Source organism: Carcharhinus amblyrhynchos, chromosome 24 (genome assembly GCF_965287045.1).
Source record: "Carcharhinus amblyrhynchos chromosome 24, sCarAmb.v2.hapA, whole genome shotgun sequence".
NCBI lineage: Eukaryota > Metazoa > Chordata > Chondrichthyes > Carcharhiniformes > Carcharhinidae > Carcharhinus > Carcharhinus amblyrhynchos.
The window spans coordinates 45,876,338-45,903,828 of record NC_137347.1 but is presented as its reverse complement, the minus strand read 5'-3'; the positions used below and the strand labels follow the sequence as shown (position 1 = coordinate 45,903,828).

At 42.5% G+C, this 27,491-nt stretch overlaps 1 protein-coding gene across 3 annotated transcripts in view; it reads left to right on the top strand.

The window, feature by feature from the left end:
* Positions 1-27,491, top strand: part of rbbp4 (retinoblastoma binding protein 4) — a 62,589-nt gene that overhangs the window by 34,016 nt on the left and 1,082 nt on the right. For all 3 annotated transcript variants that reach the window (XM_080211701.1, XM_080211699.1, XM_080211698.1), the window contains 5 exons: positions 6,456-6,582; positions 7,678-7,755; positions 10,762-10,838; positions 19,399-19,456; positions 20,653-20,763. In XM_080211701.1, the coding sequence (XP_080067827.1) occupies positions 6,456-6,582; positions 7,678-7,755; positions 10,762-10,838; positions 19,399-19,456; positions 20,653-20,763 (451 nt within the window). The remainder of the gene's footprint in view (positions 1-6,455; positions 6,583-7,677; positions 7,756-10,761; positions 10,839-19,398; positions 19,457-20,652; positions 20,764-27,491) is intronic.

The window sequence follows — 27,491 nt, the reverse complement described above, 5'->3', positions numbered from 1 at the left end:
CAGGAGACGATTAAGCAAATTTGCATCTGACACAATATAGTTGAAATTTAAGCCCTTTTGTGTTTAACCACATATTGACAGACAGTCGAAATGGAGTTTAAATCCCAAGAAATCAGTGTAGTTATCCCATGTTTTCCAAGTAGAAATGGAACCGTGAGGCAATTTTAATTTTTACAAATTGTGAAACAAAGCTGAAGATCTTTATCAAAACTGCAGCTTTGCACAATTGCATGGTACAATTTTGTGTTAAAGCATTTAGACAGTTACATGGGTACGATGGGCATAGAGGTGTATGGGCCAAATGCAGACAATTGGGATTAGTTTAGGGGTTTTAAAAAATGGCAGCATGAACAAGTTGGGCTGATGGGCCTGTTTCTATGTTGTAAACCTGTATGACTCCATGCACATTGCTAAATAACAAGCTTATTTATTATGGCAGTTGGTTTTATAAAAGTTCAATCAGCAAAAATGAGAAATTTGTCAAAGCACCTGATATTAACTTTGATTAATTGTTCCATTACCTATCTCAAGACTGTTCTTTGTGTGTGGGATGTGGGTGTTGGTAAGCACAGTAAAAAGTCTGACAACACCAGGTTTTAGTCCAACCTATTTATTTGATGATATACTCACAAGCTTTCGAGGGGACTGCCTCTTCGTCAGGTGAATGGAGAGTTCTGGCCTCAGACAGAGCATATAAAGCACAGACAGTTTAGAGATTACTGATTAAAATGCGAATCCTTACACCTAACCTGCTGTTCAAGACCTGAAATGGCTGATAATGTGAGTGGAAGGAGCACTGATCACAGTTTAAAGAGATGTGTTTTGTCTCCAGACAGTACAGTAAGTGAGGTTTTGCAAACCCAGGCAAGTCTAAGGCCAGCATTTATTACTTTTCTAATTGTCCTTGAGATGGCAGCGGTGAGCTGCCTCCTTCCTCACTTGAGGCCATGTGTAGATACACTTGCAGTGCTGTTAGGAAGGGGGTTGGATGATTTTGACATTGAAGGAATTGGAGGTATTGTGCTTCATAAAATCCTACAATCCAGGAGGAGGTTATTTGGCCCATCGTGTCTGCACCAATCACAATCCCAACCAGGCCCTACCCCTATAACCCCATGAATTTACCCTAGCGCTAAGGGGCAATTTAGTATGGCCAATTCACCTAACCTGCAATCTTTGGACTGTGGGAGGAAACCCATGCAGACACATGTAGAATGAGGAAACTCCACATAGACAGTGACCCAAGCCAGGAATTGAACCTGGGTTTCTGGTGCTGTGAGGCAGCAGTGCTAACCACTGCCATCCTGCTGTCCCTGATTTCCAAGTCAGGATGATGTGTGGCTTGGAGGGGAGCTTGCAGGTTGTGTTGTTCCCTGCATCTGCTACCCTTGTTCTTCTAGGTTATGGATTTGGAAGTTACTGCCTTGATAAATTGCTACACTGCATCTTGTAGATGGTACACATTGCTGTCACTTGTGGGTGGTAGATGATCAAATGACCTGCTTTGTTCTGGATGGTATCAGGAATCTTGAGTGACTGAAGTTACACACATCCAGGGAAATGTAGGGTTTCCATCACACTCCTGATTTGTGCTTTGTAGATGATGGATAGACTTTGGGTAGTCAGATGAGTTGCTGCAGAATTCCCTTCTTCTGACCTGATCTTGTGGCCACAGTATGTATATGCCTGGCCCAGTTCAGCTTCTGGACAAGGTTATCCCTGGGATACCAGTTTCTATGTTTTGATGTTTACTGTTGGTGGGGTTAACTTAGCAATGGTAATGCCTTTGAGTGTCAAAGGGACATGTTCAAGTTCTCCCATTTTGAGGTGGGCATTGTCTGACACTTGCTAGCATAACTGTTACTGATCAGTCCAAGCTTGAATGTTGTCAAGGACTTGCTGTATGTGGGCATGAACTGCTTAAGTATCTAAAGTTGCAAATGATACTACTGTACAATAGTCCCCACTTTGCCCTTCTGATGGAGGTAAGCAGCTGAAGAGGTTATTTCTGTACACTGTCCACAGGAACTCCTGCAGTGATGCTTCTGGGCTTTATGGTTGGCCTGCAATACCCACAAACATCTTCCTTTTGCATTCGGTATACTCCAATTCCTGGAGAGAGTTCCCCTTCTTTCCATTGAGTTCAGTTTTTCTAAGGCTGCTTGACGTCAAGGGCAGTCATTCTCAGCTCACCGCTTGAGTTCAGCTCTTTGGACCAAAGAGGGTTATGGCCACAGAGAAACCCAAACAGTATCAGTGAGCAGGTTTTTGTTGTGTAAGGGCTGCTTGATAGCGCTGATTACACCTTCTGACAGTGCTTTGCTGGTTGAATGTAAACTGAGGGGACAGTGGTTGTTTTGCTTCTTGTATTAAACAAACCTGGGCAATTTTCCATATTGTCAGGTAGATGCCAATGTTGTAATCATTCTAGAATAGCATGGCCGTGGCTAGTTCTAGAGCATCAGTCTTCAATACCACTGCTGGGATGTTTGGGCCTGTATTCAGTGCCTTCACCCATTTCTTAATATCACATGAGGTGAACTGAATTGGCTGAAGACTGACACCTGTGATGCTTTCAAGATCAGGAGAGGGCAGAGATGGATCCTTCATTTGACACTGCTGAAGGTTGTCTTTTGCAGGGTACTGAGGTTCTCCAAGAATGGGGCCTCATCCTTTGATTAGCTGCTTAATTGTCCAATACCAAATGAGGTATGGCTGTAAAGTTTTGATCTGATCCATTGGTTGTAGGATTGTTTGGCTGCTGAATGCATAATAACTAGAATTTGTTTTTGGTAATGGTCAATGCCTGGTACTTGTGTGATGTCAGCCCAAATCTGAATGTTGTCCAGATATTGCTGAATGTGGACACTGCTTCTTCATTTGTGAAATTAAATGATACTGACCACGGTAATTATAGGTGAGCCTCTCCATTTGAAGTTATGATTTGAGGGAAGGTCATTGGTGAATCAACTGAAGATAATTGGCCTAGGACACTACCCTGAGTAACTGTCACAGTGATGTATTGATGAAGTGTTGCCAACTAGTGCTGCTTGTGCCTTGACATAAAACAACCAACACTGGTACATTAAATCCTAAAGTATCCTGGGAATGAAAAATGTAACTTTCATTTTTTCATGGTTATGTACAAATTCACATCCTAATAGAAAGTGGCTGTGATCATGAGATTAAATATTACGTACACATATGATTAGGGTTCCCCACTTTGAGATTAAAGAAATCGCTTTCTGTTCCATCACTGTTTTAACAGCTTCATTATTAGTAATTCTTTGTCGAAGTGTAAGCTCCTTGCTAACCTTTCAAATGTAACAAACATCAGGAATAGCACAATTACTACCATCTGGATGAACACAAGATGATAGATGATGACCTTGCCCAATGTGTTTCTCTGCATGCTGCACAAAATTGCCATCAGAAGTCGGCTCCCAATACAAGTATCATTTTTGTATAGTTTGGGATTAATTCTGTTCAAATTATACTTTAATTGTTTAAAAGTGTACTGATTTTTAATGGCCAAAACGTCAAACCATCTGCAGTGTTCCCCCTCATTCCTTTCATCTCTTTGCAGGATGCATTTTGTTATGAATATTATCAGCGAGGCGTGTGCCACCGATAGAAATAAACATATATTGTATCATATTTAAAAGTTTCCATAAGTGTAGGAGGAGAGAATGCCACCCTCACCTATTGCAATGATAACATGCTTGTTGGCATTTGAACTCAGCCTCTAGGATTGAAGTTCAATACCATAACCACTACACTACATAAAAAGAGGCATTTGTTAGTTTCTGTATTGTAACTTGCATTTTAGTCACTCCCCAGAACAGCTGAATTGATTATAATGGTTCAAGACAAGGATCATACGTTTCAATTTAAGTTGAAAATAGAGCGAATTATTTTTCAGATTATTGGATACTTTCTTTACTTAAATCTGTTATGAACAGTGAGGGGGAATTGTTCAGTCATTTCTTTACATGAAACATTATTAAGCAGGGTAAAGTGCCCATAAATTTTGACGAGGGAATGGTTCTTGTGAACCAAAGGTGAAGGTCACAGAATCATTGGCTAGAATTTTACCACCCCAATGCTATGGGTATCAGAGTGCGTGAGGGATGGGTAATGGGAAGTTCCATTGACCTCGGGTGGGATTTAAATTTTTTTGAGGCGAATAAGACCATAAAAATCTGCCATAGTGTCTATGGAACATAAGTGAATATTGAAGGAGGAACTTGAGAAGAAAGTGTTATGATAGAGAGTGGGAGATCCCGGATGGGGGAATGACTGCTGAGATAGCTTTTCAGGGAGCAGTGGCATTTATTCGACTTGGTTTTTTTGGATGGAAAATCTAAATTGTGAAGTAATAAACTTGTTTACCATTTTTAAAGTAAACTGTCAGTGCATACAAAAACTAGCTGGGGGGGGGCGTAATTTGGATATTTGCAAGTATACATATTTTAAAATGCCCCATGTGGGCCTCTCGGCTTTCAAATTATTATTTGGAGATATGGGCTAGGAATCCAAAACTTAAACTCCCTAGAAAACCTTGTGTTTTTGATGTGTGAATGTTTTTGGTATTATTCTTGCTTTCATAATTCTGCACAACCAGCTGCATCAGAATGACTGGATTCGTGGTATTAACTACTCCACAACCTTTTTGACTGACTAAACGTTTATTTCAACTCCTTTGCTTCCATTTCATGCTGTGTTTTTGTTGCTTGCTTTATTAGGCCAGTCTTTGTACATCAAACAGCACAGCATGGGAACAGGCCCTTGTGCCAAACATGATGCCAAATTAAACTAGTTCCTTCTGCTTGCCCTTGTTCCATATTCCTCTATTCCTTGCATATTAATATGCTTATCTAAATGCCCTCATCGCATCCCTCCAGCACCACCACGTCTGGCAGTGTGTTCCGAACACCACTGCGACTTAAAAAGAAAAGATGTCCTTTGCGTCTCCTGTGAACTTCCCCCTTTCACCTTGAGTGCTTTTTTCTCTCTCTCTCTCTCTCTCTCTCTCTCTCTCTCTCTCTCTCTCTCTCTCTCTCTCTCTCCCCCCCCCCCCCCCCAACCCTGGAATTAGAAATTTCAATTCTGGGGGGGAAACTATTCTGACTGTCAACCCTATCTATACCTTTCATAATTTTATAAACTTCCTTAGTTTGTCCAGCCTCTCCTTATACTCATAGCCTCTAATCCAGGCAGGACCCTGGCAAACACCTCTGCATCTCCTCAAAGCCTCCACATCTTTCCTGTTATGTGGCGACCAGAATTGAACAAAATACTCCAAGTGCAACCTAATTTTTATAAAGCTGCAACATGACATCCTGACTCTTGTATTCAGTGGCCCGACCAATAGAGGCAAGCATGCCAAACACCACCTTTACCACCCCATCTACTTGTGTGGCCATTTTCAGGAAGCTATGAACTTGAACCCCCAAGATCTTTCTGTATATCAATGCTGTTCAGGTTCCTGCCATTAACTGTGTACTTATCCTTAACTTTTGATCTCCCAAGTGCAGCACCTCACACATGCCCAGATTAAACTCCATCTGCCATTTCTCCACCCATATCTGTTGATCTATATCCTTTGATAACCTTCTACACTATCCACAACTCAAATGCAAATATGTACTCGTAGGAGGTACTGATCAAAATGCTGACATTACTATTAATTACAGCAGTGGAAAATAGAGGGTTAAACTGTTTTGTTTTGAGACGTAGTAACATGAAACAGCAGGAAGCTGAATATGTAATTGAAGAGACTGTTGCACATACTGTCTGTTTATCCCATTTATCAACAATTTCAAACATTTGTTGTGGGCTTTTGGTTTCTTTCTCTAGAACTATTAGTGTGCACATATCTAAAAAGCGTGCTTTTATGCCAAGTAATATACATGAAAAAAAACTCAATTTTGTGCTCATCTTAGGGCTTGAACCTTTCAAATTCTCTACCCTCCAGAGAGCACTCTTTTGAGCATATTCCTGGCTGAACTAGGTTTTTTAGGGAGCAAATTGAAATAGAGTTGAGGCAGAAGGTGAGCCATGATTATTCTGAATTGAAAGAGGGGCTACTTCCATTATGTTCTTGTATTAATTTTTTTTGCCTGCAATTTTTTTCTCCTTTCCTCCTCGGTGGATTCCAAGTACAATGTGTTATTCCTAAATGATGGCGGGCACAGCATCTGCTGTCTCAGTCTGATGTCACCAAATACACATTCAAAATAATTGTACCGATTTCTGATTGTATTATAGTTGAAAAATGCTCATCTTGTAATTAGCATTCTACGAGGGTCTCTGGAGTATCTGTTTATATAAGCAGCCTCCTGTTGCTAATCCTGTAAAATGCTATGTAAAATTTGTAGTTACATGGTGCAATGTTTGCAGGAATGCATAAAGTCTTCCTTTTGCTTTCAATTCAAAATCTTTTTATTCTCCAGCTGGGATACCAGATCTAACAATACATCTAAGCCGAGCCACTCTGTTGATGCACACACAGCAGAAGTGAACTGCCTTTCCTTCAATCCCTATAGTGAATTTATCTTGGCAACTGGTTCTGCTGACAAGGTGAGACATTTGCGAGCTTGTTCCAGAGTATTTTTCCTGTTATTTCACCAGAGGACAGATCAATCTTTGGCACTTCACAAATACATGAAAAACTGAATGGTCTTGTCAGTTTCCACATGGAATGTATCAGGCAGGTTTGATTCCTGGCTTGGGTCACTGTCTGTGTGGAGTTTGCATGTTTTCCCCATGTCTGTGTGGGTTTCCTCCCACAGTCCAGAGACATGCTGGTTAGGTGCATTGCCAAGCTAAATTCTCCTTCAGTGTACCCGAACAGGTGCTGGAATGTGGCGACGAGGGGATTTTCACAGTACCTTCATTGCAGTGTGAATGTAAGCATACTTGTGACTAATAAACAAACTTGACTATCAACTCCATTTGCACCCAAAAACATTCTGTGCTGAGTGTTCAAGATTACAGAGAATAGTAGATCGCACCCAGATATACAGATAAGGATGTCCTGGATTGTCAAACGTCCATGTTTGAACCCAGTATGCAGTTGTATCGTCACTTTGCCAGCTGTTGCGTGAACTCGATTGCAATGTTGCTCGGACAGTGATTTCGTTGTGTGAATCACGTTGAATTTTATTTTTTGCTTGACACTACTTTTTTTTTACATCCCTAAACATTGACAAAACCTGACTAAAATTAATTCTGAAATTCTATAAAGTTACTAAATTAGAATCCACATGCACTTGAAGACTTGGCTTATCTTGTTAAAATATGACATTAGGCATAAAACAACTTTCTTGATTTAACTTGATTGCACAAACACGTTTATTTGGTGATTTTTTTTTGCATTACATCAGCTATTCCCTTAAGTAGTCTAGAGAAAGTCTTAATGGTGTGATGGGTACATTCTTCATCTACAGACTCACTTGGTACTTGTAAGAATTCTGAAAGTGATGCCAGGGATTCTGTGATCCTTGCTTTTCAGCTTGAAAAATTCATGTTTCGGTATTTTTCAGTTTTTTTATAATTGCTTTTCGGGTTTTTAATGGTTCTTTTCTATCAAAGATATCCTTGTTTTGTAAATCATTTTCTGCAGCATTATACATCAACAATTAAAAGTTTAAAACTGACTTTTTTTTACCCCAGACGGTGGCATTGTGGGATTTGAGAAACCTGAAACTGAAGTTGCATTCCTTTGAATCTCACAAGGATGAGATCTTCCAGGTACAAACATTACTCTTCCTTCCCCCACACACAACTGCAAAATGTATTGCATAATAATTGCCATGATTGTGGGTTACACTGATTTAGGCAACTGTCCATATCTTTGGGCCAGCTGGGATTAAAATCACCTGCTTGTTTTGCTCTGTAATTGGTAGATCCTGAGAGAATTTATTAGGAAAGTACGAATATTGCTGCTGGATGTGCAGTGGTGTTAAATGACATTGTTGCAGTGTCTGTGATGTGAAAAATTAAACTTTACATTGCACTTAATCTCATTGTCTTTAGATCATTTTTAAAGGCATTTGTGGCCTAAACATAACCAATGCTGTACCTGACATGGTGTTCACTTTGAATGTAAAATCTGAATTGAAACAGTGCAGTGATATAAAATGAGCAGATCCTTTCTTCAATACAGATTTTAGTTAAAAGTAATGCATTTTAGCTAAGCACACTAAAGAGTTTTTTTAACGTGACATTTACGAAATAGATTGCATTTAGCTGTCTTAGTTGAAAACATTTTATTTGGCCTTGTTTGTCTTCAGTATAAGCTTACATGTACAAAAATTTACCTGTGTTTTGGAGGATGGTATAGCAGATGAGTTGCAAGAGCTGAGGTGTAGAATGAGCTTGTATTGAAGCGCCAGCAGAATTCAGTAAGGGACTGATTGGTCAAAATGAAGAAATATTCTGCTTGGAGCTATCATAGAGAAATCATGAGGGCCAAAGCTATTGGGCCCTTTGTAGGGAAGGAAAAAAGTGCTAACTTTGATCCACTAAATTACCCTGCTGTAGAAGCAGCTAGGCAAAATCCAGGAATGTAACTTGTGCTTGTTGCACCTGATTAATCTTGCTGCACTGAGCAATATACAGAGTATTTATAATTGGTGCTAAGTAAGATATGTTGGGGGCTGATGTTACTCTTGGAGTTCAGCGGACAAGATGTTAGCAGTGTTAAACCTGACAGTCAGGAGGCCTGAATAGTTTTCAGGTTCAGACCTCAATAATGTTTTTCCTTCAAGCTGCGGCCACGAAATGGGCACCCAGCTCCAACTCGTCTTGTTTCCTGTGGTGGATTATCAGCCGGCTGTAGCACACAACCAGCCGGCAGGTAACGTCTCTTTAACAGGACAGAGGTGAGTGAGAACGGGCCAAAAGATTTTAGTCTATGAATTCAGGATCCTCGTACAGTTGGTGTTTTTTATATTTCACAAGCACACAGCAGATCCACTTGAGGTAAGGCTGAAAGAAAATATATTTTTATCTTTTAATTTGAATTGTTACATCTTTTTAAATAAGCTTTGTCTTTTTTTTGTGGACTTTTTTGTTGCAGATCAAAATTCATGATTTATTTAAAATTCGTGAAAATTATAATTTTGACTACACTAGTTTTATGTTGATCATCATAATCTGTATGTCCTTGTATTTGGTACACTTAATCTACAAAGATAGGTAAGACTGGAAAAATGGACATAATCCATCAAAGCCTTAGTCCATTTTCCCTGGGTTCTGAGAACGCAGTGGGGATGAAATTAATAAATTAGACAGTTGGTTGTCTAACCAACATTTAATAAGAAATGTTTCATCAAAGAATTGCTTCTTATGGCCAGTTGTCATAGATTGCACAAATAAATACTTGCATCTGTATAGCTCTTTTGCTTTTTGTGAACATCAGACATCTCAAGGTTTTACAATCAAATAAGTACTTTTGAAGACAAGTCACTATGTAGTGTAAGAAACATGGCAATTAATTTGCAATCAGCAAACTCCCACAAACCAGCATTGGCGTGTCAAGCCTTGGAGTGGAACTTTAACCTAGAGCCTTGTGATTGATTCAGAGGCAAGTGTACTATCAACTAATCACAGATGACTTTGATTTAGACTTCATCAGTGTAATTTTGATATTTTTAATATGTGATCAATCTTTTATCTAATTTTTAATACTGTGAATTTTCCAAATTGCACCATTTGTAGTGTAGTCTTGTTGGACTTTTTCTCCTTTTTAAGTAAAAAAAATGCCAGGGCTCCTCACCCCTTTGGGGGCCATAGGCAAGAATGATTCATTCAGAGGGCTTTGCCTCTTGCTCAAAGGGGCCTAATAGCTTTGGCCCTTAGATTTGTACGTGTGCCCATGCTTCTCCTGGATTGTAGTCCCTAACCTGCTTAGATGAACCTGACTCTCCAGAGCTGCTAGTCCTTTGATCCAGCAGCACTGAGAGCCTCCCTGCCTGTTGTCATTCAGTAGGATGGTGGGGTTTACCTCTGGGAAGTTTGCTGGCAAGTGCAGGATCAGGGCACCCAATGGGTCATGAAATTGAGGTTCTGAATCTTTTAGAGAAAATTCAGCCCATTTTCAGGGTGGTGACCTTGTATCAGGTCTCATTAGAGGCAATGGACCTGAAATGTTAGTTTTGTTGCTCTTCACGGCTGCGTAGCTGACCTGATATTTCCAATATTTTCAGTTTCAGATGTCGAGCATTTTATTTTAGTAATCAATACAAGGGTGATGGTCTTCAACTGTCTGCCTGTTATGACCCTGAAATGACTGTCTAAATTTAATTATTACCAGATGTAATGATGGCTTTTGGAATAAGCATTTAGATTCTCTGGATAAATGATTCTATATTCTCCTGGCTGTTCACACCCTGCTGCCACTATCAGCAAGAACAGAGAATTTGGCATTTTACCACATCTCTCCATGGCAGCGGGACTGGAAAATCCCAGCTGCAGATCAGGTTGGAGAATGTGGCCCAAGGTCTCTTTGTACAAGGTCCATAAAGGTTTAATTTTATACAAGTGTGCATTCTCTTCCACATTCAGTTTGATTATAAGTGAACTAGTATGTTTTATGAAAATTCAGTGACTGACAAAATCTTAGATTTTCCCTTTTCACGTCCCCTTCTAATTTCAAAAAAGTTGACTTTTTAAATTTTCATGAGAATGCAGTAGTGTTCTATTTTTCTCTTGCAAAGTTATATCCACATAAGGCATCTCTGTTAATACCGACAGGTTCAATGGTCTCCTCATAATGAAACAATCCTGGCATCAAGTGGAACAGATCGCAGATTGAATGTATGGGATTTGAGGTAGGAGTTACAGTAACCTACAACAATTACTGATCCCAGAGTTACAATCCCATTCGGTTCAAATCTCTGCTTTATCTTAAGGGATATGGGATTTTAGGATGGAAAAGTACTGCATCAGGGCTCTAATCAACTGGAGGAATGGACAAGTTGGAAAGAGAAAACTAAAGTTCCTAGAAAATGCAAATTTTTTTTCACCTGGCATTGCCAAGAGTTGTGGTGACAATCTCCATGGCTTGCTTTTCACAAAATCTTTACAATGCAGAAGGAGACTATTTGGCCCATTGAGTTTGTGCTGACTCTGAAAGAGCATTCTACCTATTCCCACTCCACTGCCTTTATCCCTGTAACCTTGTTCATTCCCTTTTCAATAGCAATCCAATTCCCTTTTTGACTACCTCACTCCAAAGTTGGCTCCACTGCCCCTAAGGGAGTTCATTCTAGACTCCAACCATCCTCTGGGTGAAAAAAATCTTTTTCCTTTACATCACTGCTACTACATTTGCCCATTATTTTGCATCTGTGCTCTCTAGCTCTTGACATGCTCACTCCTTGAGAGAGAACATTTTCTCACTTTACCCTGTCCATATCTCTCTCAATCTTAAATACTTCTCTCTGCCACCTTTTCTCCAAGGAAACTGACCTACCCTTGTATCCACAGTTGTTGTTCTTGAAATCTATTCCCTTTGGTATCATCTTCCCATGGTAGGCTACTGCAGAAAATGCAGATGCATGGGATTGAGGGTGATTTAGCAGTTTGGACCAGGCATTGGCTAGCTGATAGAAGACAGAGGGTAGTGGTTGATGGGAAATACTCAACCTGGAGTTCAGTTACAAGTGGTGTACCTCAAGGATCTGTTTTGGGGCCACTGCTGTTTGTCATTTTTATAAATGACCTAAATGAGGGTGTAGAAGGATGGGTTAGTACATTTGCTGACGACACCAAAGTCGGAGGAGTTGTAGACAGTGAGGATGGATGTTACAGTTTGCAGAGGGACATAGATAAGCTGCAAAGCTGGGCTGAGAGGTGGCAAATGGAGTTTAATGCAGAAAAGTGTAGTGATTCACTTTGGTAAGAGTAACAGGAGTACAGATTATAGGGCTAATGGAAGGACTCTTGGTAGTGTCAATGAGCAGAGGGATCTCGGTGTTCGTGTGCATAGATCCCTGAATGTTGGCACCCAGGTTGAGAAGGTTGTTAAGAAGGCGTATGGTGTGTTAGCTTTTATTGGTAGAGGAATTGAATTTCGGAGCTGTGAGATCATGTTGCAACTGTACAAAACTCTGGTGCGGCCGCACTTGTAGTATTGCGTACGGTTCTGGTTGCTGCATTATAAGAAGGATGTGGAGGCATTGGAAATGGTGCAGAGGAGGTTTACCAGGATGTTGCCTGGTATGGTGGGAAAGTCTTATGAGGAAAGGCTGAGGGACTTGAGGTTGTTTTCGTTAGAGAGAAGGTTAAGAGGTGACCTAATTGAGGCATACAAGATGATCAGAGGGTTAGATAGGGTGGACAGTGAGAGCCTTTTTCCTCGGATGGTGTTGGCTAACACGAGGGTATATCGCTTTAAATTAAAGGATGGTAATTATAGGACGGATGTCAGGTAGGTTCTTTACTCAGGGTAGTAAGGGTGTGGAATGCCCTGCCTGCAGCAGTTGTGGACTCGCCAACTTTAAGGGCGTTCAAATGGTCAGTGGATAGGCATATGGATAATATTGGGATAGTTTAGGTTAGAGGGTCATTAGATTGGTTCCACTGGTCGGCGCAACATCGAGGGCCGAAGGGCCTGTACTGCGCTGTAATGTTCTATGTTCTTTGCTGAAAGTTAATAGAGTTTTATTTAATTAGCCATTTGAAGACAGTTCTGAAAGAAATGGCAGAGGTGATAGTGGATGCCTTAGTAATTATTTATCAAAATTCACTGGACTCTGGGGAATTGCCGGAAAATTGGAAAACGGCTAATGTTACGCTGCTGTTTAAAAAAGGTAGCAGACAAAAGGCAGGGAATTATAGGCCAGTTAGTTTAACGTCTGTAGTTGGAAGAATGCTAGAATCCGTCATCAAAGAAGAAATAGCAAGGCACCTAGAAAAGAATGGTTTGATCGAGCAGATGCAACACGGATTCGTTAAGGGGAAGTCGTGTTCGACGAATTTATTGGATTTCTGAGGATGTGACTAGTGCGATAGTGGATGTGGTGTTTTTTTAGATTTCAAAAGGCGTTTGATAAGGTGCCTCACAAAAGATTGCTACAGAAGGTTAGGCTGCACAGAATTGGGGGTAAGCTGTTAGCGTGGATAGAGGATTGGCTGTCTAAAAGGAAGCAGAGTTGGTATCAATGGGTGCTATTCTGGTTGGCGGTTGGTGACCAGTGGAGTGCTGCAGGGATCGGTGCTGGGGCCTCAACTGTTTACCATTTATATAGATGATCTAGAGGAGGGAGCTTCGTGTAGGGTGACGAAATTTGCTGATGACACGAAGATGAGTGGAAAAGCAAATTGCGTGGAGGGTGTGGAAAGTCTGCAGAGAGATCTGGATAGGCTGAGTGAGTAGGCGAGGACCTGGTAGTTGGAATATAATGTTAGCAAGTGTGAGGTTATCCACTTTGGCAGAAATAATAGTAGGAGGGATTATTATTTGAAAGGCAAAGCTGCAGCATGCTCCGGTGCCGAGGGGCCTGGGGGTCCTCGTGCATGAGTCGCAAAAACCCAGTCTGCAGGTGCAGCAGGTGATCAAGAAGGCAAATGGAATGTTGGCCTTTATAGCGAGGGGGATAGAATATAAAAGGGAGGTCTTGCTGCAACTGTACAGGGCACTGGTGAGGCCGCAGCTAGAGTACTGTGTGCAGTTTTGCTAACCGCACTTGTGGAAGGATATATTAGCCTTGGAGGGAGTGCAGAGGAGGTTCACTAGGCTGATACCGGAGATGAGGGGGTTGGCCTATGAAGAGAGACTAAATAGACTGGGTCTGTACTTGTTGGAGCTCAGAAGGATGAGGGGGGATCTTATAGAGATGTATAAGATAATGAAGGGGATGGATAGGGAAGAGGTAGAGAGATTCTTCCCGCTTAGAAAGGATAGCAGGACTAGAGTGTTGAAGTGATGGAGGCTACCTCGCTAAATATATTTAAGTCACGGGTTGATAGGTTTCTGATAGACAGGGGAATTAAGGGTTATGGGGAGAAAGCGGGAAAGTGGAACTGATCCACTTCAGATCAGCCATGATCTTATTGAATGGCAGGGCAGGCTAGATGGCCTACTCCTCCTATTTCTTATATTCTTATGCTGTTAAGACAGTCCCTCAATGAGCGTAGTAATAATTAGAGAGTAGAGATTGGAAATCAGCATTTCAGGCCCTTGGGTGTGGCTGTTTTGATGGGTTAGAGGTGAACTATGTTCTCAATGACTTTGGATAGTAATCTAAACACTGCTAAGTGTGGACCCATTGTGCAAAACTTGTAAATCAGCAACTTCTGTGATTTGCTCCAGAGATCATGTGAGTGCTATTGAAGGGGGTGGGAGTAGAATGAGTAATAGTTTAAAAAAGAAATCCACCCCCCCACCCTTCATTCATACTAAATCCATGGCTGTCACTAGTTCATAAATCTGGAAATCCCTGACAGTACTAAGGATGTACCTACAGCTCAGGCTGTAGCAGTTCAAGAAGGCAGCTTACCACCAAGATCAACCTGCAAATGCACGTTTCAAACTAATATAAAAAGTTCTTAAACTGGCTTGTAGTTTTAAGTTATTATATTATCCTTAACAAATCTTTACTTTTGGACATGCTTATTTTAGTACCCATTTATCTCCAAGTGCAATTTTCATGTCAATGTGGCATTGGTCTGGTCCAGCATACAAAGAGGACTTTTGGTAGACCCACTGTTTTGGTCTGCACCTGCCCCACTAAACTTCTTCCCACATGCATTGTGATTCTTCTAGCCAAATATCGTTTCAACAACTTCAAGTTTCTTAGCCCTGATTTTCTCACTATGGACAGCCAGTCTCCATCCGGGATGGTCTGAGTTGTCCAGTTTGTTGAATGGAGGTCCAACCAGTGCCCATCCACCCTCTGACTGAACTTGCCCTCTCAATGAACAATTTCACCTTTAACTTGTCTCCCCTGCCCCAAATAAACTGTGTTGCTAAGGGTACCCACATGGGATAAGAAGAACAAAGTGCAGTAACAAGTCTCACCAGGTGATTCCAAATAAACTTGTTGGACTTTAACCTGGTATTGTAAGACTACTTATTGTGCTCACCCCAGTCCAATGCTGGCACCTCCACACCAAAGACAAGTACAGCACAGGAACAGGTCCTTTGAGCTTCCAAGCCCATGCCAATCATGAGGCCCTAACTAAACTAAAAACCACCTGCCGTGACTGAGACTGCATCCCTCTATTCCCTCCCTATTCCTGTATCCATCCAGATGTCTCTTAAATGTTGCTACCACTGCCATTCTTTATGGAAAAACCTCCCCTGCACATCTCCCTTAAACTTCCCTTTCTCACCTTGAACCTGTGCCCCCATGCAATTGACACTTCCACCCTGGGAATAAGCCTCTGACTATCCACCCTACCTATGCCCCCTCAATTTTGTAGAACTCGATCAGATCTCTCCTCAGCCTCAGTCTTTCCAGTGAAGACAATCCTAGTTTGTGTTAACCCCTCATGATCAATGTCCTTGAGACCAGACAACATCCTGGTGAAGCTTTGCACTCTCTCCAAAGCTTCCGCACCCTTCTGGCAGTGTGGTGACCAGCAGTACTGCAAATGCTTTTATGTAAGTTTTGACAAAGCTGTAACATTATTTCCCAATTCTTGTACTCAGTGCTCTGGCTGATGAAGGCAAGCATGCCATATGGCTTCTTAATCACCTTGGCCACCTGTGTTGCCACGTTTAGGGAACTGTGGACCTGCACACCCTTGATCCCTCTACATTAATGTTCCTAAGGGTTCTGCCATTTACAGTATAATTCACTCACTCCTAAGTTTGATCCTCCAAAATGCATCATCTTGCATTTGTCCAGATTAAAATCCATCTGCCATTTCTTGCCCAAGTCTCCAATCTGTATCCTCTTAATGCTCATCTTGGGCAGGATTTTATTAACATCAGCAGAAACAGATGATAAACATGGAGTTGTGTTAAGTATGTTTAACAGTAAAATCCAGTCATTGTAGAAGTTTGCGGATGACAAAAGTTGGTGGAGTTTCTGGTAGTGCAGGGGATACAACTGATCCCTGTGGAACACCACGAGCTACAGATCTCCATTCTGAAAAAACACTTCTCCACTGCTACTCTCTGACTTAGCGAGTTCTGTATCCATCTAGCAAGCCCACCCCAAATCCTATGTGATCTGAGTTTTTGTACCAGTCTGCCATATGGAACCTTGTCAAATGCCTTACTAAAGTTCACAAACACTACATCCATAGTCCCTCATCAATTATCTTTGTCACCCCTTCCAAAAAAAAAACAATCAAGTTGGTGAGCCATGACCTTCCATGTACAAATCCATACTTCCGGCCATTAACTAGGATCTTGGTTATGTCTGTCATTTTGGATATCTGGAACATTCCTTATTCCTGCCCTTTTTGAGACTCTTTCTGGTATTTTCGTGACTGCAGAGTCTGCACACTCTTTGGGCCAAATGGCCTCCTTCTGCATTGTAGAGATCCTATGGTAGTATTCCTTTTTCCTCAATTGTGGTTTACCACTCAGTGGTTGGCAGGGTTTTCAACCACATCCAATCCATCCCCTGGGCTTCTGCTCTCACCATCTCCCTTCCCTCCTAGAATCAGAATAGGGTCCCCTTTGTTCTCATTTTTTGCCCCTGCCCATGGTACCATGGAATGTGCAGACTCTGCACAGACAGTGACTCAAGGTTGGAATTAAACTTGGGTCCCTAGTGCTGTAAGGCAGCAGTGATAATCACTGTGCCACCATGCACATATCTGCAGTGCTGTTTTGGAAAGTGGCATCAGAACAGATGCGGCAGAGGCTAGTGAACTGGTGCGGCACTAATAATCTTCCTCAATGTCAGCAAAACAAAGGAGATTGTCATCAACTTCCGGAAGCCTAGAGGTGAACATGTCCCTGTCTACGTCAATGGGGATAAAACAGAAAGGGTTGAGAGATTCAAGTTTTTAGGTGTCCAGATCACCAACAACCTGTCCTGGTCCATCACCCCCATGCCGACACCATAGTTAAAGCCCACCAACACCTCTACTTTCTCAGACTAAGGAAATTTGGCATGTCAGTTACGACTCTGACCAGCTTTTACAGATGCATCATGAAAGCATTCTTTCTGGTTGTATCACAGCTTGGTGTGGCTCCTGCTCTGCCTGTGATCGTAAGAAACTACAAAAGGTCCTGAATGCAACTCAATCCATCACACAAACCAGCCTCCCATCCAGTGCCTCTGCTAAGGCAGCAGGAAGTGTAGACAAGGCAACCAGCATAATTAAGGACCTCACGCATCCCGGGCATTCTCTTTTCCACCACCTTCCTGGAGGAAAAGATACAGAAGTCTGAGATCACATGCCAGCTGACTCAAACAGCTTCCCTGCTGCCAACAGACTTTTGAATTACATTAAGTTGATCTTTCTCTACACTCTAGCTATGACTATAACACTACATTTTGCACACTCTTGTTTCCTTCTCTATGAATAGTACACTTTGTATAGTGCGCAAGAAACAATACTCTTCATTGTTAATACATGTGACAATAATAAATCAAATCAAACCTTCCCATACAATTGTAGAAGGTGCAACACCTGCCCCTTCACCTCACTGTTCACTATTCCAGGTCCTAAACACCCCTTTCAGGTGAAGTAACGCACCCCCTTCAACCTGGTCTATTGCGTTCACTGCTCCCAATGTGACCTATTATATATTGGAGATGACACACAGACTGGGTGACTGCTTTGCTGAACGCCTTCGGTCCGTCTGCAAGCAGGACCCAGACCTTCCTGTCACTTGCCACTTCAACACACCACCCTGCTCTCCTGTCCACATGTCCGTCCTGGGCCTTTTGCAATGTTGTAGCCAAACCCAGTGCAAACTGGAGGAACAGCACCTCATCTTCCAATTGGGCATTTCATAAGAACATAAGAAATAGGAGCAGGAGTAGGCCATCTAGCCCTTTGAGCCTGCCCCGCCATTCAATAAGATCATGGCTGATCTGTCGCTGCTCAGTTCCACTTTCCCGCCCTCTCCCCATAACCCTTAATCCCCTCTCTTATCAAAAACCCATCAACCCGCGTCTTAAAAATATTTAGCGAGGCAGCCTCCACCACTTCAACGGGCAGAGAATTCCAGAGATTCACCACCCTTTGAGTGAAGAAGTTCCTCCTCAACTCCATTCTAAACCGCCCCCCTTTTATCTTGAGGCTGTGCCCCCTAGTCCTACTGTCTTTTTTGAGCAGGAAGAGTCTTTCCACCTCTATCCTATCCATCCCATTCATCATCTTATACGTCTCAATGAGATCTCCCCTCATTCTTCTAAACTCTGACAAGTACAAGCCTAGTTTATTCAGCCTCTCCTCATAGCTCAACCCCCTCAACTCCGGTATCAGCCTAGTAAACCTCCTCTGCACTCCCTCCAAGGCCAAAATATCCTTGCGCAGGTGCGGCGACCAAAACTGCACACAGTACTCCAGCTGCGGCCTCACCAATGCCCTATACAGCTGCAGCAAGACCTCCCTACTTTTATATTCAATCCCCCTCGCTATGAAGGCCAGCATCCCATTTGCCTTCCTGACCACCTGCTGCACCTGCAAGCTGGGTTTTTGCGACTCACGCACAAGGACCCCGAGGTCCCTCTGCACCGTCTCCTGCTGCAGTTTTTCGCCACATAAGTAATAGTCCTTCCTACCATTCTTGCAGCCTTCCGGACTGAACATTGAGCTCATCAACTTCAGAGCGTGAAAGCCTCCCTTCCCCCATTTCCATTTATTTTGCTTCATTTTGTTTAATGTCATTCATCCATTTTATTATCCTTCTTTCTCACTTTCACTTTTCCACTGCTCCATTCCATCTCTCTTCGCTGCGCCGCCACCCACCACCACACCTTTCAGAGCAACTGCCGTAACCCCCCAGGCAGCCCCATACCATCTGTACCTCTGTTCTTCCATTCACACATTTTGATCACTGGATACTTTTAGCATCTTCTCAGCCTTCTGTATTCTCATTTACATTTCCTTTGTTCCATTCCACTTCCCCTAACCCTCCTAGTACCCTCTGCTGATTCTGGACTCAATATTGGCTCTATTCTCTCCCCACAGATGCTGCCAAGCTTGCTGAGTTTTCCAGCACTTCCAGTTTTCATTTTGCAGTATTTTGCATTTTTCTTTGTTGTTACGGCAATGGCTGGCCTATGTTGGAAATAGAAAAAAATCTTGCATCTAGTTTTGCTTTTGGCAGCCCCTGTTCTGCTAGCATGGATTTTGCCTCCTATGGTTGAAGGCAGACTGTGTATCTGCAACCACCAGCACATCAACATATAAAAACCCTTCAGTTCTGTGTAGTTTTTTTCTCCAGTATTAATGTCTGCAATTTCTTTCTAGTAAAATTGGAGAGGAACAGTCACCTGAAGATGCAGAAGATGGCCCTCCAGAGCTGTTGGTAAGGGGTTAAACTTACAATGCACAATCCACCCCCCACCCCCCTTCTGGCTTTCCTTAAACAATGATTTGTTTTAGAATTTGGTTCTCAAAGAGCATATTTATGACAGTCTGGATAATGTGGCTATCTGAATTGGACAGGCATTGCAGCTCAGTCTTATTCTTCAGTGTGCATAATAATGTTTCAGTGATTAGCTATTGTAATGTTTTTTTTCCCTCGTTATCATTTGAATTTTCTTCCTCGCTGAGTTCACTAACTTGGTGCAGACTGAAGGATCTAGACTTGGACCTTCCCTGCCTATAATGTGCCCATTGTCTGTATTCAGAACTTTGATTCCTAATAAGCCAACTGACAGCTGCCAGAAGCCTGATCCATGCTGTGTCTTTCTCTTAGCATTCCAATATGGCTGATTATGAACAAGGCGTGCAAAGCAGGACTCATTAGTTCTTGTGTAGAAGATTCATTTTAGTTTTGTTGAAATGAGTTCTGTGAAGAATTTATATCATTGTTTTCAACTCAAAGGTTGAGAGCATTCTATAATATGAACTTTCCAATACCTTGGAATATGCTTCATATAATCTTGAAGTTGTGTGTTCACCCAGTTTTGTGTGTGAAGTCCAGTTGAATAATTTCATACAATCAGAGCATGGTTGTACTAAAAGAGGCCACTTGTGTTTGTGCTGACATTCTGAAGAGGCACACTGCACCCCCTTTGGGTGCCCCCTCACACATACATGTTCTTTGGGTTATTTAGTTTGGTACATTACAGGAAAGATTCAGATCACAGGTAGACTGTCTCACCTGGTGTTCTACAACTCAAAATTAATTTTCTTGCTTTACACTTGGATAAAACTCAGTGAAAGGAACTAATCCCAAAATTACGCACCTTCGTGTTCAAATGCACAAGACATGAAAATGCTGCATTTTTATTGTACTTTAGTGGTCACTGCATTGTTGCAATCTCCCCTCAACAGTGGGGTGCTATAGGTAATGGGGAAGGGAACTGTTGTATGTAAAAACAAGAGAAACAGACCAACTACAGAAAGCAGTCCAAGTCGTAAATGACACAGAAGGCCATTTGGCTTGATCCCTATAGAAGAAAGAAATTAAAGTCTTTGAAAGTTAAGGAAGTGTGGTTAACTTAAATGTACTAATTCACATTGAAACAGTGACAAAATCTTGCTTTTGTGTTTCAGTTTATCCATGGTGGTCACACAGCGAAGATTTCAGATTTTTCCTGGAACCCAAACGAACCATGGGTAATTTGCTCTGTATCTGAAGACAATATCATGCAAGTGTGGCAGATGGTGAGTTTAGGCACATTGCCACATAATATTTTCTCTTTTCAAACCTAGCATATATAGTCTTTGGGAAGCACAACTAATATACTTCAAATGCTGATTATCTTGAATCTGCTCATGTGGTGGAATTATTGACGTCATATGTAGTCCGAAAGCATAGCATTAGTTTTCACATGCTGATGGCACCCAGCTCTCCCTGATCATCATCTGTCTTGATACTTGCCCAATTGCTTATGTTAATAACAAGAAGCAGGAATAGGCCATCTGGCCCCTTGAGCCTGCATCACCATTCAATAAGATCATGGCTGATTTTTTTTTCGTGGACTCAGCTCCACTTACCCAAGAGGACATGAGAAGACTTTGGCTGATAGGGTTAAGGAGAATCCTAAGGCGTTCTATAGGTATGTCAAGAACAGAAGGTTGGTTAGGGCAAGATTAGGGCCAGTTATAGACAGCAGAGGGAAGTTGTGTGGAACTGAAAGAGATTGGAGAGGCATTGAACCAATATTTCTCTTCGGTGTTCACGCAGGGGGACATGGATATAGCTGAGGAGGACACTGGATTGCAGGGGAGTAGAATTGACAGTGTTGCAGTTGATAAGGAGGATGTGCTAGATATTCTGGAGGGTCTGAAAATAGATAAGTCCCCTGGTCCGGATGGGATTTACCCCAGGATTCTCTGGGAGGCAAGAGAAGTGATTGCAGAGCCTCTGGCTCTGATCTTCAGGTCGTCGTTGGCCTCTGGTATAGTAGCGGAAGATTGGAGGTTAGCGAATGTTGTCCCATTGTTTAAGAAGGGGAACAGAGACTTCCCTGGGAATTATAGACCGGTGAGTCTCACTTCTGTTGTGGGCAAGGTTTTAGAAAAAATTATTCGGGATAGGATTTATAGTTATTTGGAGAGCAATGAATTGATTGGAGATAGTCAGCATGGTTTTGTGGCGGGTAGGTCGTGCCTTACTAACCTTATTGAGTTTTTTGAGAAAGTGACCAAAGAGGTGGATGGGGGTAAGGCAGTGGACGTGGTGTATATGGATTTTAGTAAGGCGTTTGATAAGGTTCACCATGGTAGGCTTCTGCAGAAAATGCAGATGTATGGGATTGGGGGTGATCTAGGGAATTGGATCAGGAATTGGCTAGCGGATAGGAGACAGAGGGTGGTGGTTGATGGTGAATATTCATCATGGAGTTCGGTTACGAGTGGTGTGCCTCAGGGATCTGTTTTGGGGCCACTGCTGTTTGTAATTTTTATTAATGATCTGGATGAGGGTATAGTTGGGTGGATTAGTAAATTTGCTGATGACACCAAAGTCGGAGGTGTGGTAGATAGTGATGAAGGGTGTCATAGTTTGCAGGAAGACTTAGACAGGTTGCAGAACTGGGCCGAGAGGTGGCGGATGGAGTTTAATGCGGAGAAGTGTGAGGTAATTCACTTCGGTAGGAATAACAGATGTGTCGAGTATAGGGCTAACGGGAGGACTTTGAATAGTGTGGATGAGCAGAGGGATCTAGGTGTATGTGTACATAGATCCCTGAAAGTTGGGAGTCAAGTAGATAAGGTTGTTAAGAAGGCATACGGTGTCTTGGCGTTTATTGGTAGGGGGATTGAATTTAGGAGTCGCAGCGTCATGTTGCAACTGTACACAACTCTGGTGCGGCCGCACTTGGAGTACTGTGTGCAGTTCTGGTCCCCACATTACAGAAAAGATGTGGAGGCTTTGGAGAGGGTGCAGAGGAGGTTTACCAGGATGTTGCCTGGTATGGAGGGGAGGTCCTAATGAGGAGAGGCTGAGGGATTTGGGGTTGTTTTTGCTGGAAAGAAGGTGGCTAAGAGGGGATCTTATTGAAACATATAAGATGATTAGAGGTTTAGATAGGGTGGATAGTAATAGCCTTTTTCCTCTGATGGAGAAATCTAGCACGAGGGGGCATGGCTTTAAATTAAGGGGTGGTAGTTATAGGACAGATGTCAGGGGTAGGTTCTTTACCCAGAGGGTGGTGAGGGATTGGAATGCCCTGCCTGCTGCAGTTGTAAATGCGCCTAGTTTGGGGGCGTTTAAGAGATCCGTGGATAGGTTTATGGACGAAAAGGGATTGGTTTAGGTTAGTGGGTCATTGTTTTGTAACTGGTCGGCGCAACATCGTGGGCCGAAGGGCCTGTTCTGCGCTGTAATGTTCTACCTGCTCACCATAACCCTTAATTCCTTTACTGTTCAAAACTTTGTCTATCCATGCCTTAAAAACATTCAGTGAAGGAGCCTCAACTGTTTCACTGAGCAGAGAATTGCACAGATTCATAACCCTTTGTGTGAAGAAGTTCCTTCTCAACTCAGTCCTAGATCTGCTTCCTGAAATTACATTTCTTATAATGTATTTTGAGGCCATACCCCCTAGTTCTGGTTTCACCTGCCGGTGGAAACAACTTCCCTGCTTCCATTTTACCTACTTCCTTCATAATCTTATGTGCTTCTATAAGATCTCCCCTCATTCTTCTGAATTCCAATGAGTATAGCCCCAGACTACTCAGCCTCCTCATAAGCCAACTCTCTCAGCTCCGGAATCAACCTAGTGAATCTCCTCTGCACCCCCTCCAGTGCCAGTATATCCTTTCTCAAGTAAGGAGACCAAAACTGTACACAGTACTCAGTGTTACCTTACCAGCACCTTATACAGCTGCAACGTAACCTCACTGTTTTTAAACTCCATCCCTCTAGCATTGAAGGGCAAAATTCCATTTGCCTTCTGAATCACCTGCTGCACCTGCAAACCAACTCCTTGTGATTCTTACACAAGGACACCCCAGGCCCCTCTACACAGCTACAGTGCTGCAATTTTTTACCATTTAATTAATAATCCATTTTGCTGCCATTCCTACCAAAGTGGATGACTGCATGCATAACATCTTATGCATGAGAAGCAAATTTCTTGTGCTTAACATTGAGAAGACTGAAGCCATTGCTTTCACAGGCCTCCAGGTTTTTCAGACTGGAGGCCTGTGACCAGCAGTGGCCTCAGGGGTGATCAGTGCTGAATCCATTGTTATTTGTCATTCATATTAATGATTTGGATGAGAATGTAGGAGAGATGGTTAGTAAGTTTGCACATGACACTAAGATTGGCATAGTGGACAGTGAAGAAAGTGATCTCCAATTGTAATGGGGTCTTGATCCAGTGGGCTGATGAATGGCAGATGGAGTTTAATTTGGATAAATGCGAGGTGATGCATTTTGGTAGATTGAACCATGGCAGGACTTACTCAGTTAATGGTAGGGCGTTGGGGAGAATTACAGAACAAGACATCTAGGGGTACATGTTCATAGCTCCTTGAAAATGGAGTCACAGGTGGACAGAGTGGTGAAGAAGGCATTCAGCGTGCTTGGTTTCATCGGTCAGAATATTGAATACAGGAGTTGGAATGTCTTGTTGAAGTTGTACAAGACATTGGTAGGGCCACACTTGGAACATTGTGTACATTTCTGGTCACCCTATTATAGAAAGGATATTATTAAGCTAGAAAGCATGCAGGAAAGATTTACTAGGATGCTACTAGGACTTAATGGATTGAGTTATAAGAAGAGGCTGGACAAACTGGGACTTCTTTCCCTGGAGAATAGGAGGCTGAGGGGTGACCTTAGAGGTCTATAAAACAATGAGGGGCATAGATAAGGTAGGTGGTCAGTATCTTTTTTCAAAGGTAGAGGAGTCTAAAACTAGAGGGCATAGGTTTAAGGGGGGAGATACAAAAGTGTTCAGAGGGGCAATTTTTTTCACACGGTGATGCCTCTGGAACAAACTGCCAGAGGTAGTAGTAGAGGCGGCTACTTTTTTGTCTTTTAAAAAGCATTTAGATAGTTACTTGGGTACGATGGGTATACAGGGATATGGGCCAAATGCAGGCAATTGGGATTAGCTTAGGGGTTTTAAAAAGGGCAGCATGGACAAGTTGGGCTGAAGGGCCTGTTTCCATGCTGTAAATCCCTAATGATTCTAACTTCACTCGAGCCTGTTACCATGCTACCAATTCAGTCCTTCTGCTTGGCAATAGCCTGAGATTAAGCCAGGATGTTTGTAATCTTGGATGTTATGTTTAACCCCACGATGAACCCTTATCTTTATCTTAAGACCCTTGTCAGACCCCAGTTGGAGTACTGTGCACAGTTCTGGTCGCCTCACTACAAGGAGGATGTGGAAGCTCTTGAAAGGGTACAGAGGAGATTTACAAGGATGTTGCCTGGATTGGGAGGCATGCCTTATGAGGATAGGCTGAGGGAGCTAGGTCTTTTCTCCCTGGACAGACGAAGGATGAGAGGTGACCTGATAGAGGTTTATAAGATGTTGAGAGGTATAGATGGGGTGGATTCTCGGAGGCTATTTCCCAGGGCTGAAGTGGTTGCTACGAGAGGACACAGGTTTAAGATGCTGGGGGGTAGGTACAGAGGAGATGTCAGGGGTAAGTTTTTCACTGAGGGTGGTGAGTGAGTGGAACCAGCTGCCGGTGGTGGTGGAGGCGAACTCATTGGGGTCTTTTGAGAGACTTCTGGATCAGTACATGAGATTTAATGGGATTGAGGGTTATAGATAGGCTTGGTAGGTATGGATATGATCGGCGCAACTTGTGGGCCAAAGGTCCTGTTTGTGCTGTAGTGTTCTATGTTCTATGAATTTTCTGCCATCAATTTGGCCATCACCTCCATAACTTCACCCTGTCTCAGCTCATTTGCCTGATTTGAAACACTTGTCCTTTTTTTCCAAATCCCTCCATGACTTTGACCCCCTCTTTCTTGATTTAATCCCGTCCAGCTCCCCAACCAAACCCTCAGATAATTGTGTTCTTCAGTCCTCTTGAGCATCACAGATTTTAATGGATTCATTATTGGCAGTAGTGCTTTCAGATATCTGGGCCTTAAGCTCTGGAATTCCCTCCCTAAACCTCTGCCTTGCTTTTACCTTCCTTAATACCTATCTTTGATAAAAATTTTTGGTTTGTTGAGCTAGTATCTTCCCACGTGGTTCAGTGCCTTAATTTTACTTAATGTAAAACAATCCTCATCATGCACTGCAGTATGTTTTATTACAGTAACTTTACATTGCTCCAGTTTAATACTTGTATGCACAGCATTTAATGTATAACCATTGCAATATGTTTGGCTCTGAGAATTTAAAATTTGTTTGATCACTAATATTTACAGACAAGTGCTGTTTTCAAAATATCATTAGGTTATAATTGAGGCTTTTTAAATTTGGTATACGCTTTGAGTCAACCTGAATTGATAACCAGATGAAAAATACTTTTAAAACTTATAATGCATAATGGGAAATAGTCAAAGTTCAAAGACTGACTCCACTTTTTGCTACTAAAGCATAAGTGCCAGAATTTGTATCCTTTTCCCAAACACATTTGCCTTCCTATTGTTTGAGTTATTCTAGTCAGCAGAGGACTGAAATATAACTGGGAAGGTAATTCCATATAGATATCCATTTAATATGGGAGTTTGCATGTGTTCATTTTTTTTGGCTAGTTTTTTTCCACTGGCTAGATTTCTGGATTGAAAGATTTAGCCTGCTGCCTTAGTTGACTTCTATTATGACTAACCATTCCTGCTGCCACCATGTGAAATTTAGAACATAGAACATTACAGCGCAGAACAGGCCCTTCGGCCCACGATGTTGCGCCGACCAGTTAAAAAGCAATGACCCTCTAACCTAAACCAAACCCTTTCCATCCATAAACCTATCCACGGATCTCTTAAACGCCCCCAAACTAGGCGCATTTACAACTGCAGCAGGCAGGGCATTCCAGTCCCTCACCACCCTCTGGGTAAAGAACCTACCCCTGACATCCGTCCTATAACTACCCCCCCTTAATTTAAAGCTATGCCCCCTCGTGCTAGCTTTCTCCATCCGAGGAAAAAGGCTATCACTGTCCACCCTATCTAAACCTCTAATCATCTTATATGTTTCAATAAGGTCCCCTCTTAGCCGCCTTCTTTCTAACGAAAACAACCTCAAATCCCTCAGTCTCTCCTCATAGGACCTCCCCTCCATACCAGGCAACATCCTGGTAAACCTCCTCTGCACCCTCTCCAAAGCCTCCCCATCCTTCCTATAATGTGGGGACCAGAACTGCACACAATACTCCAAGTGCGGCCGCACCAGAGTCTTGTACAGTTGCAACATGACGCTGCGGCTCCTAAATTCAATCCCCCTACCAATAAACTCCAAGACACTGTATGCCTTCCCAACAACCCTATCTACTTGATTCCCAACTTTCAGGGATCTATGTACACATACACCTAGATCCCTCTGTTCATCCACACTATTCAGAGTCCTACCGTTAGCCCTATACTCTACACATCTGTTATTCCTGCCAAAGTGAATTACCTCACACTTTTCCACATTAAACTCCATCCGCCACCTCTCGGCCCAGCTCTGCAACTTGTCCAAGTCCCCCTGTAAACTAAGACACCCTTCCTCACTATCTACCACACCTCCGACTTTGGTGTCATCAGCAAATTTACTAATCCACCCAACTATACCCTCATCCAGATCATGAATAAAAATTACCAACAGCAGTGGCCCCAAAACAGATCCCTGAGGCACACCACTCGTAACGGAACTCCATGACGAATACTTACCGTCAACCACCACCCTCTGTCTCCTATCCGTCAGCCAATTCCTGATCCAATTACCTAAATCACCCTCAATCCCATACATCTGCATTTTCTGCAGAAGCCT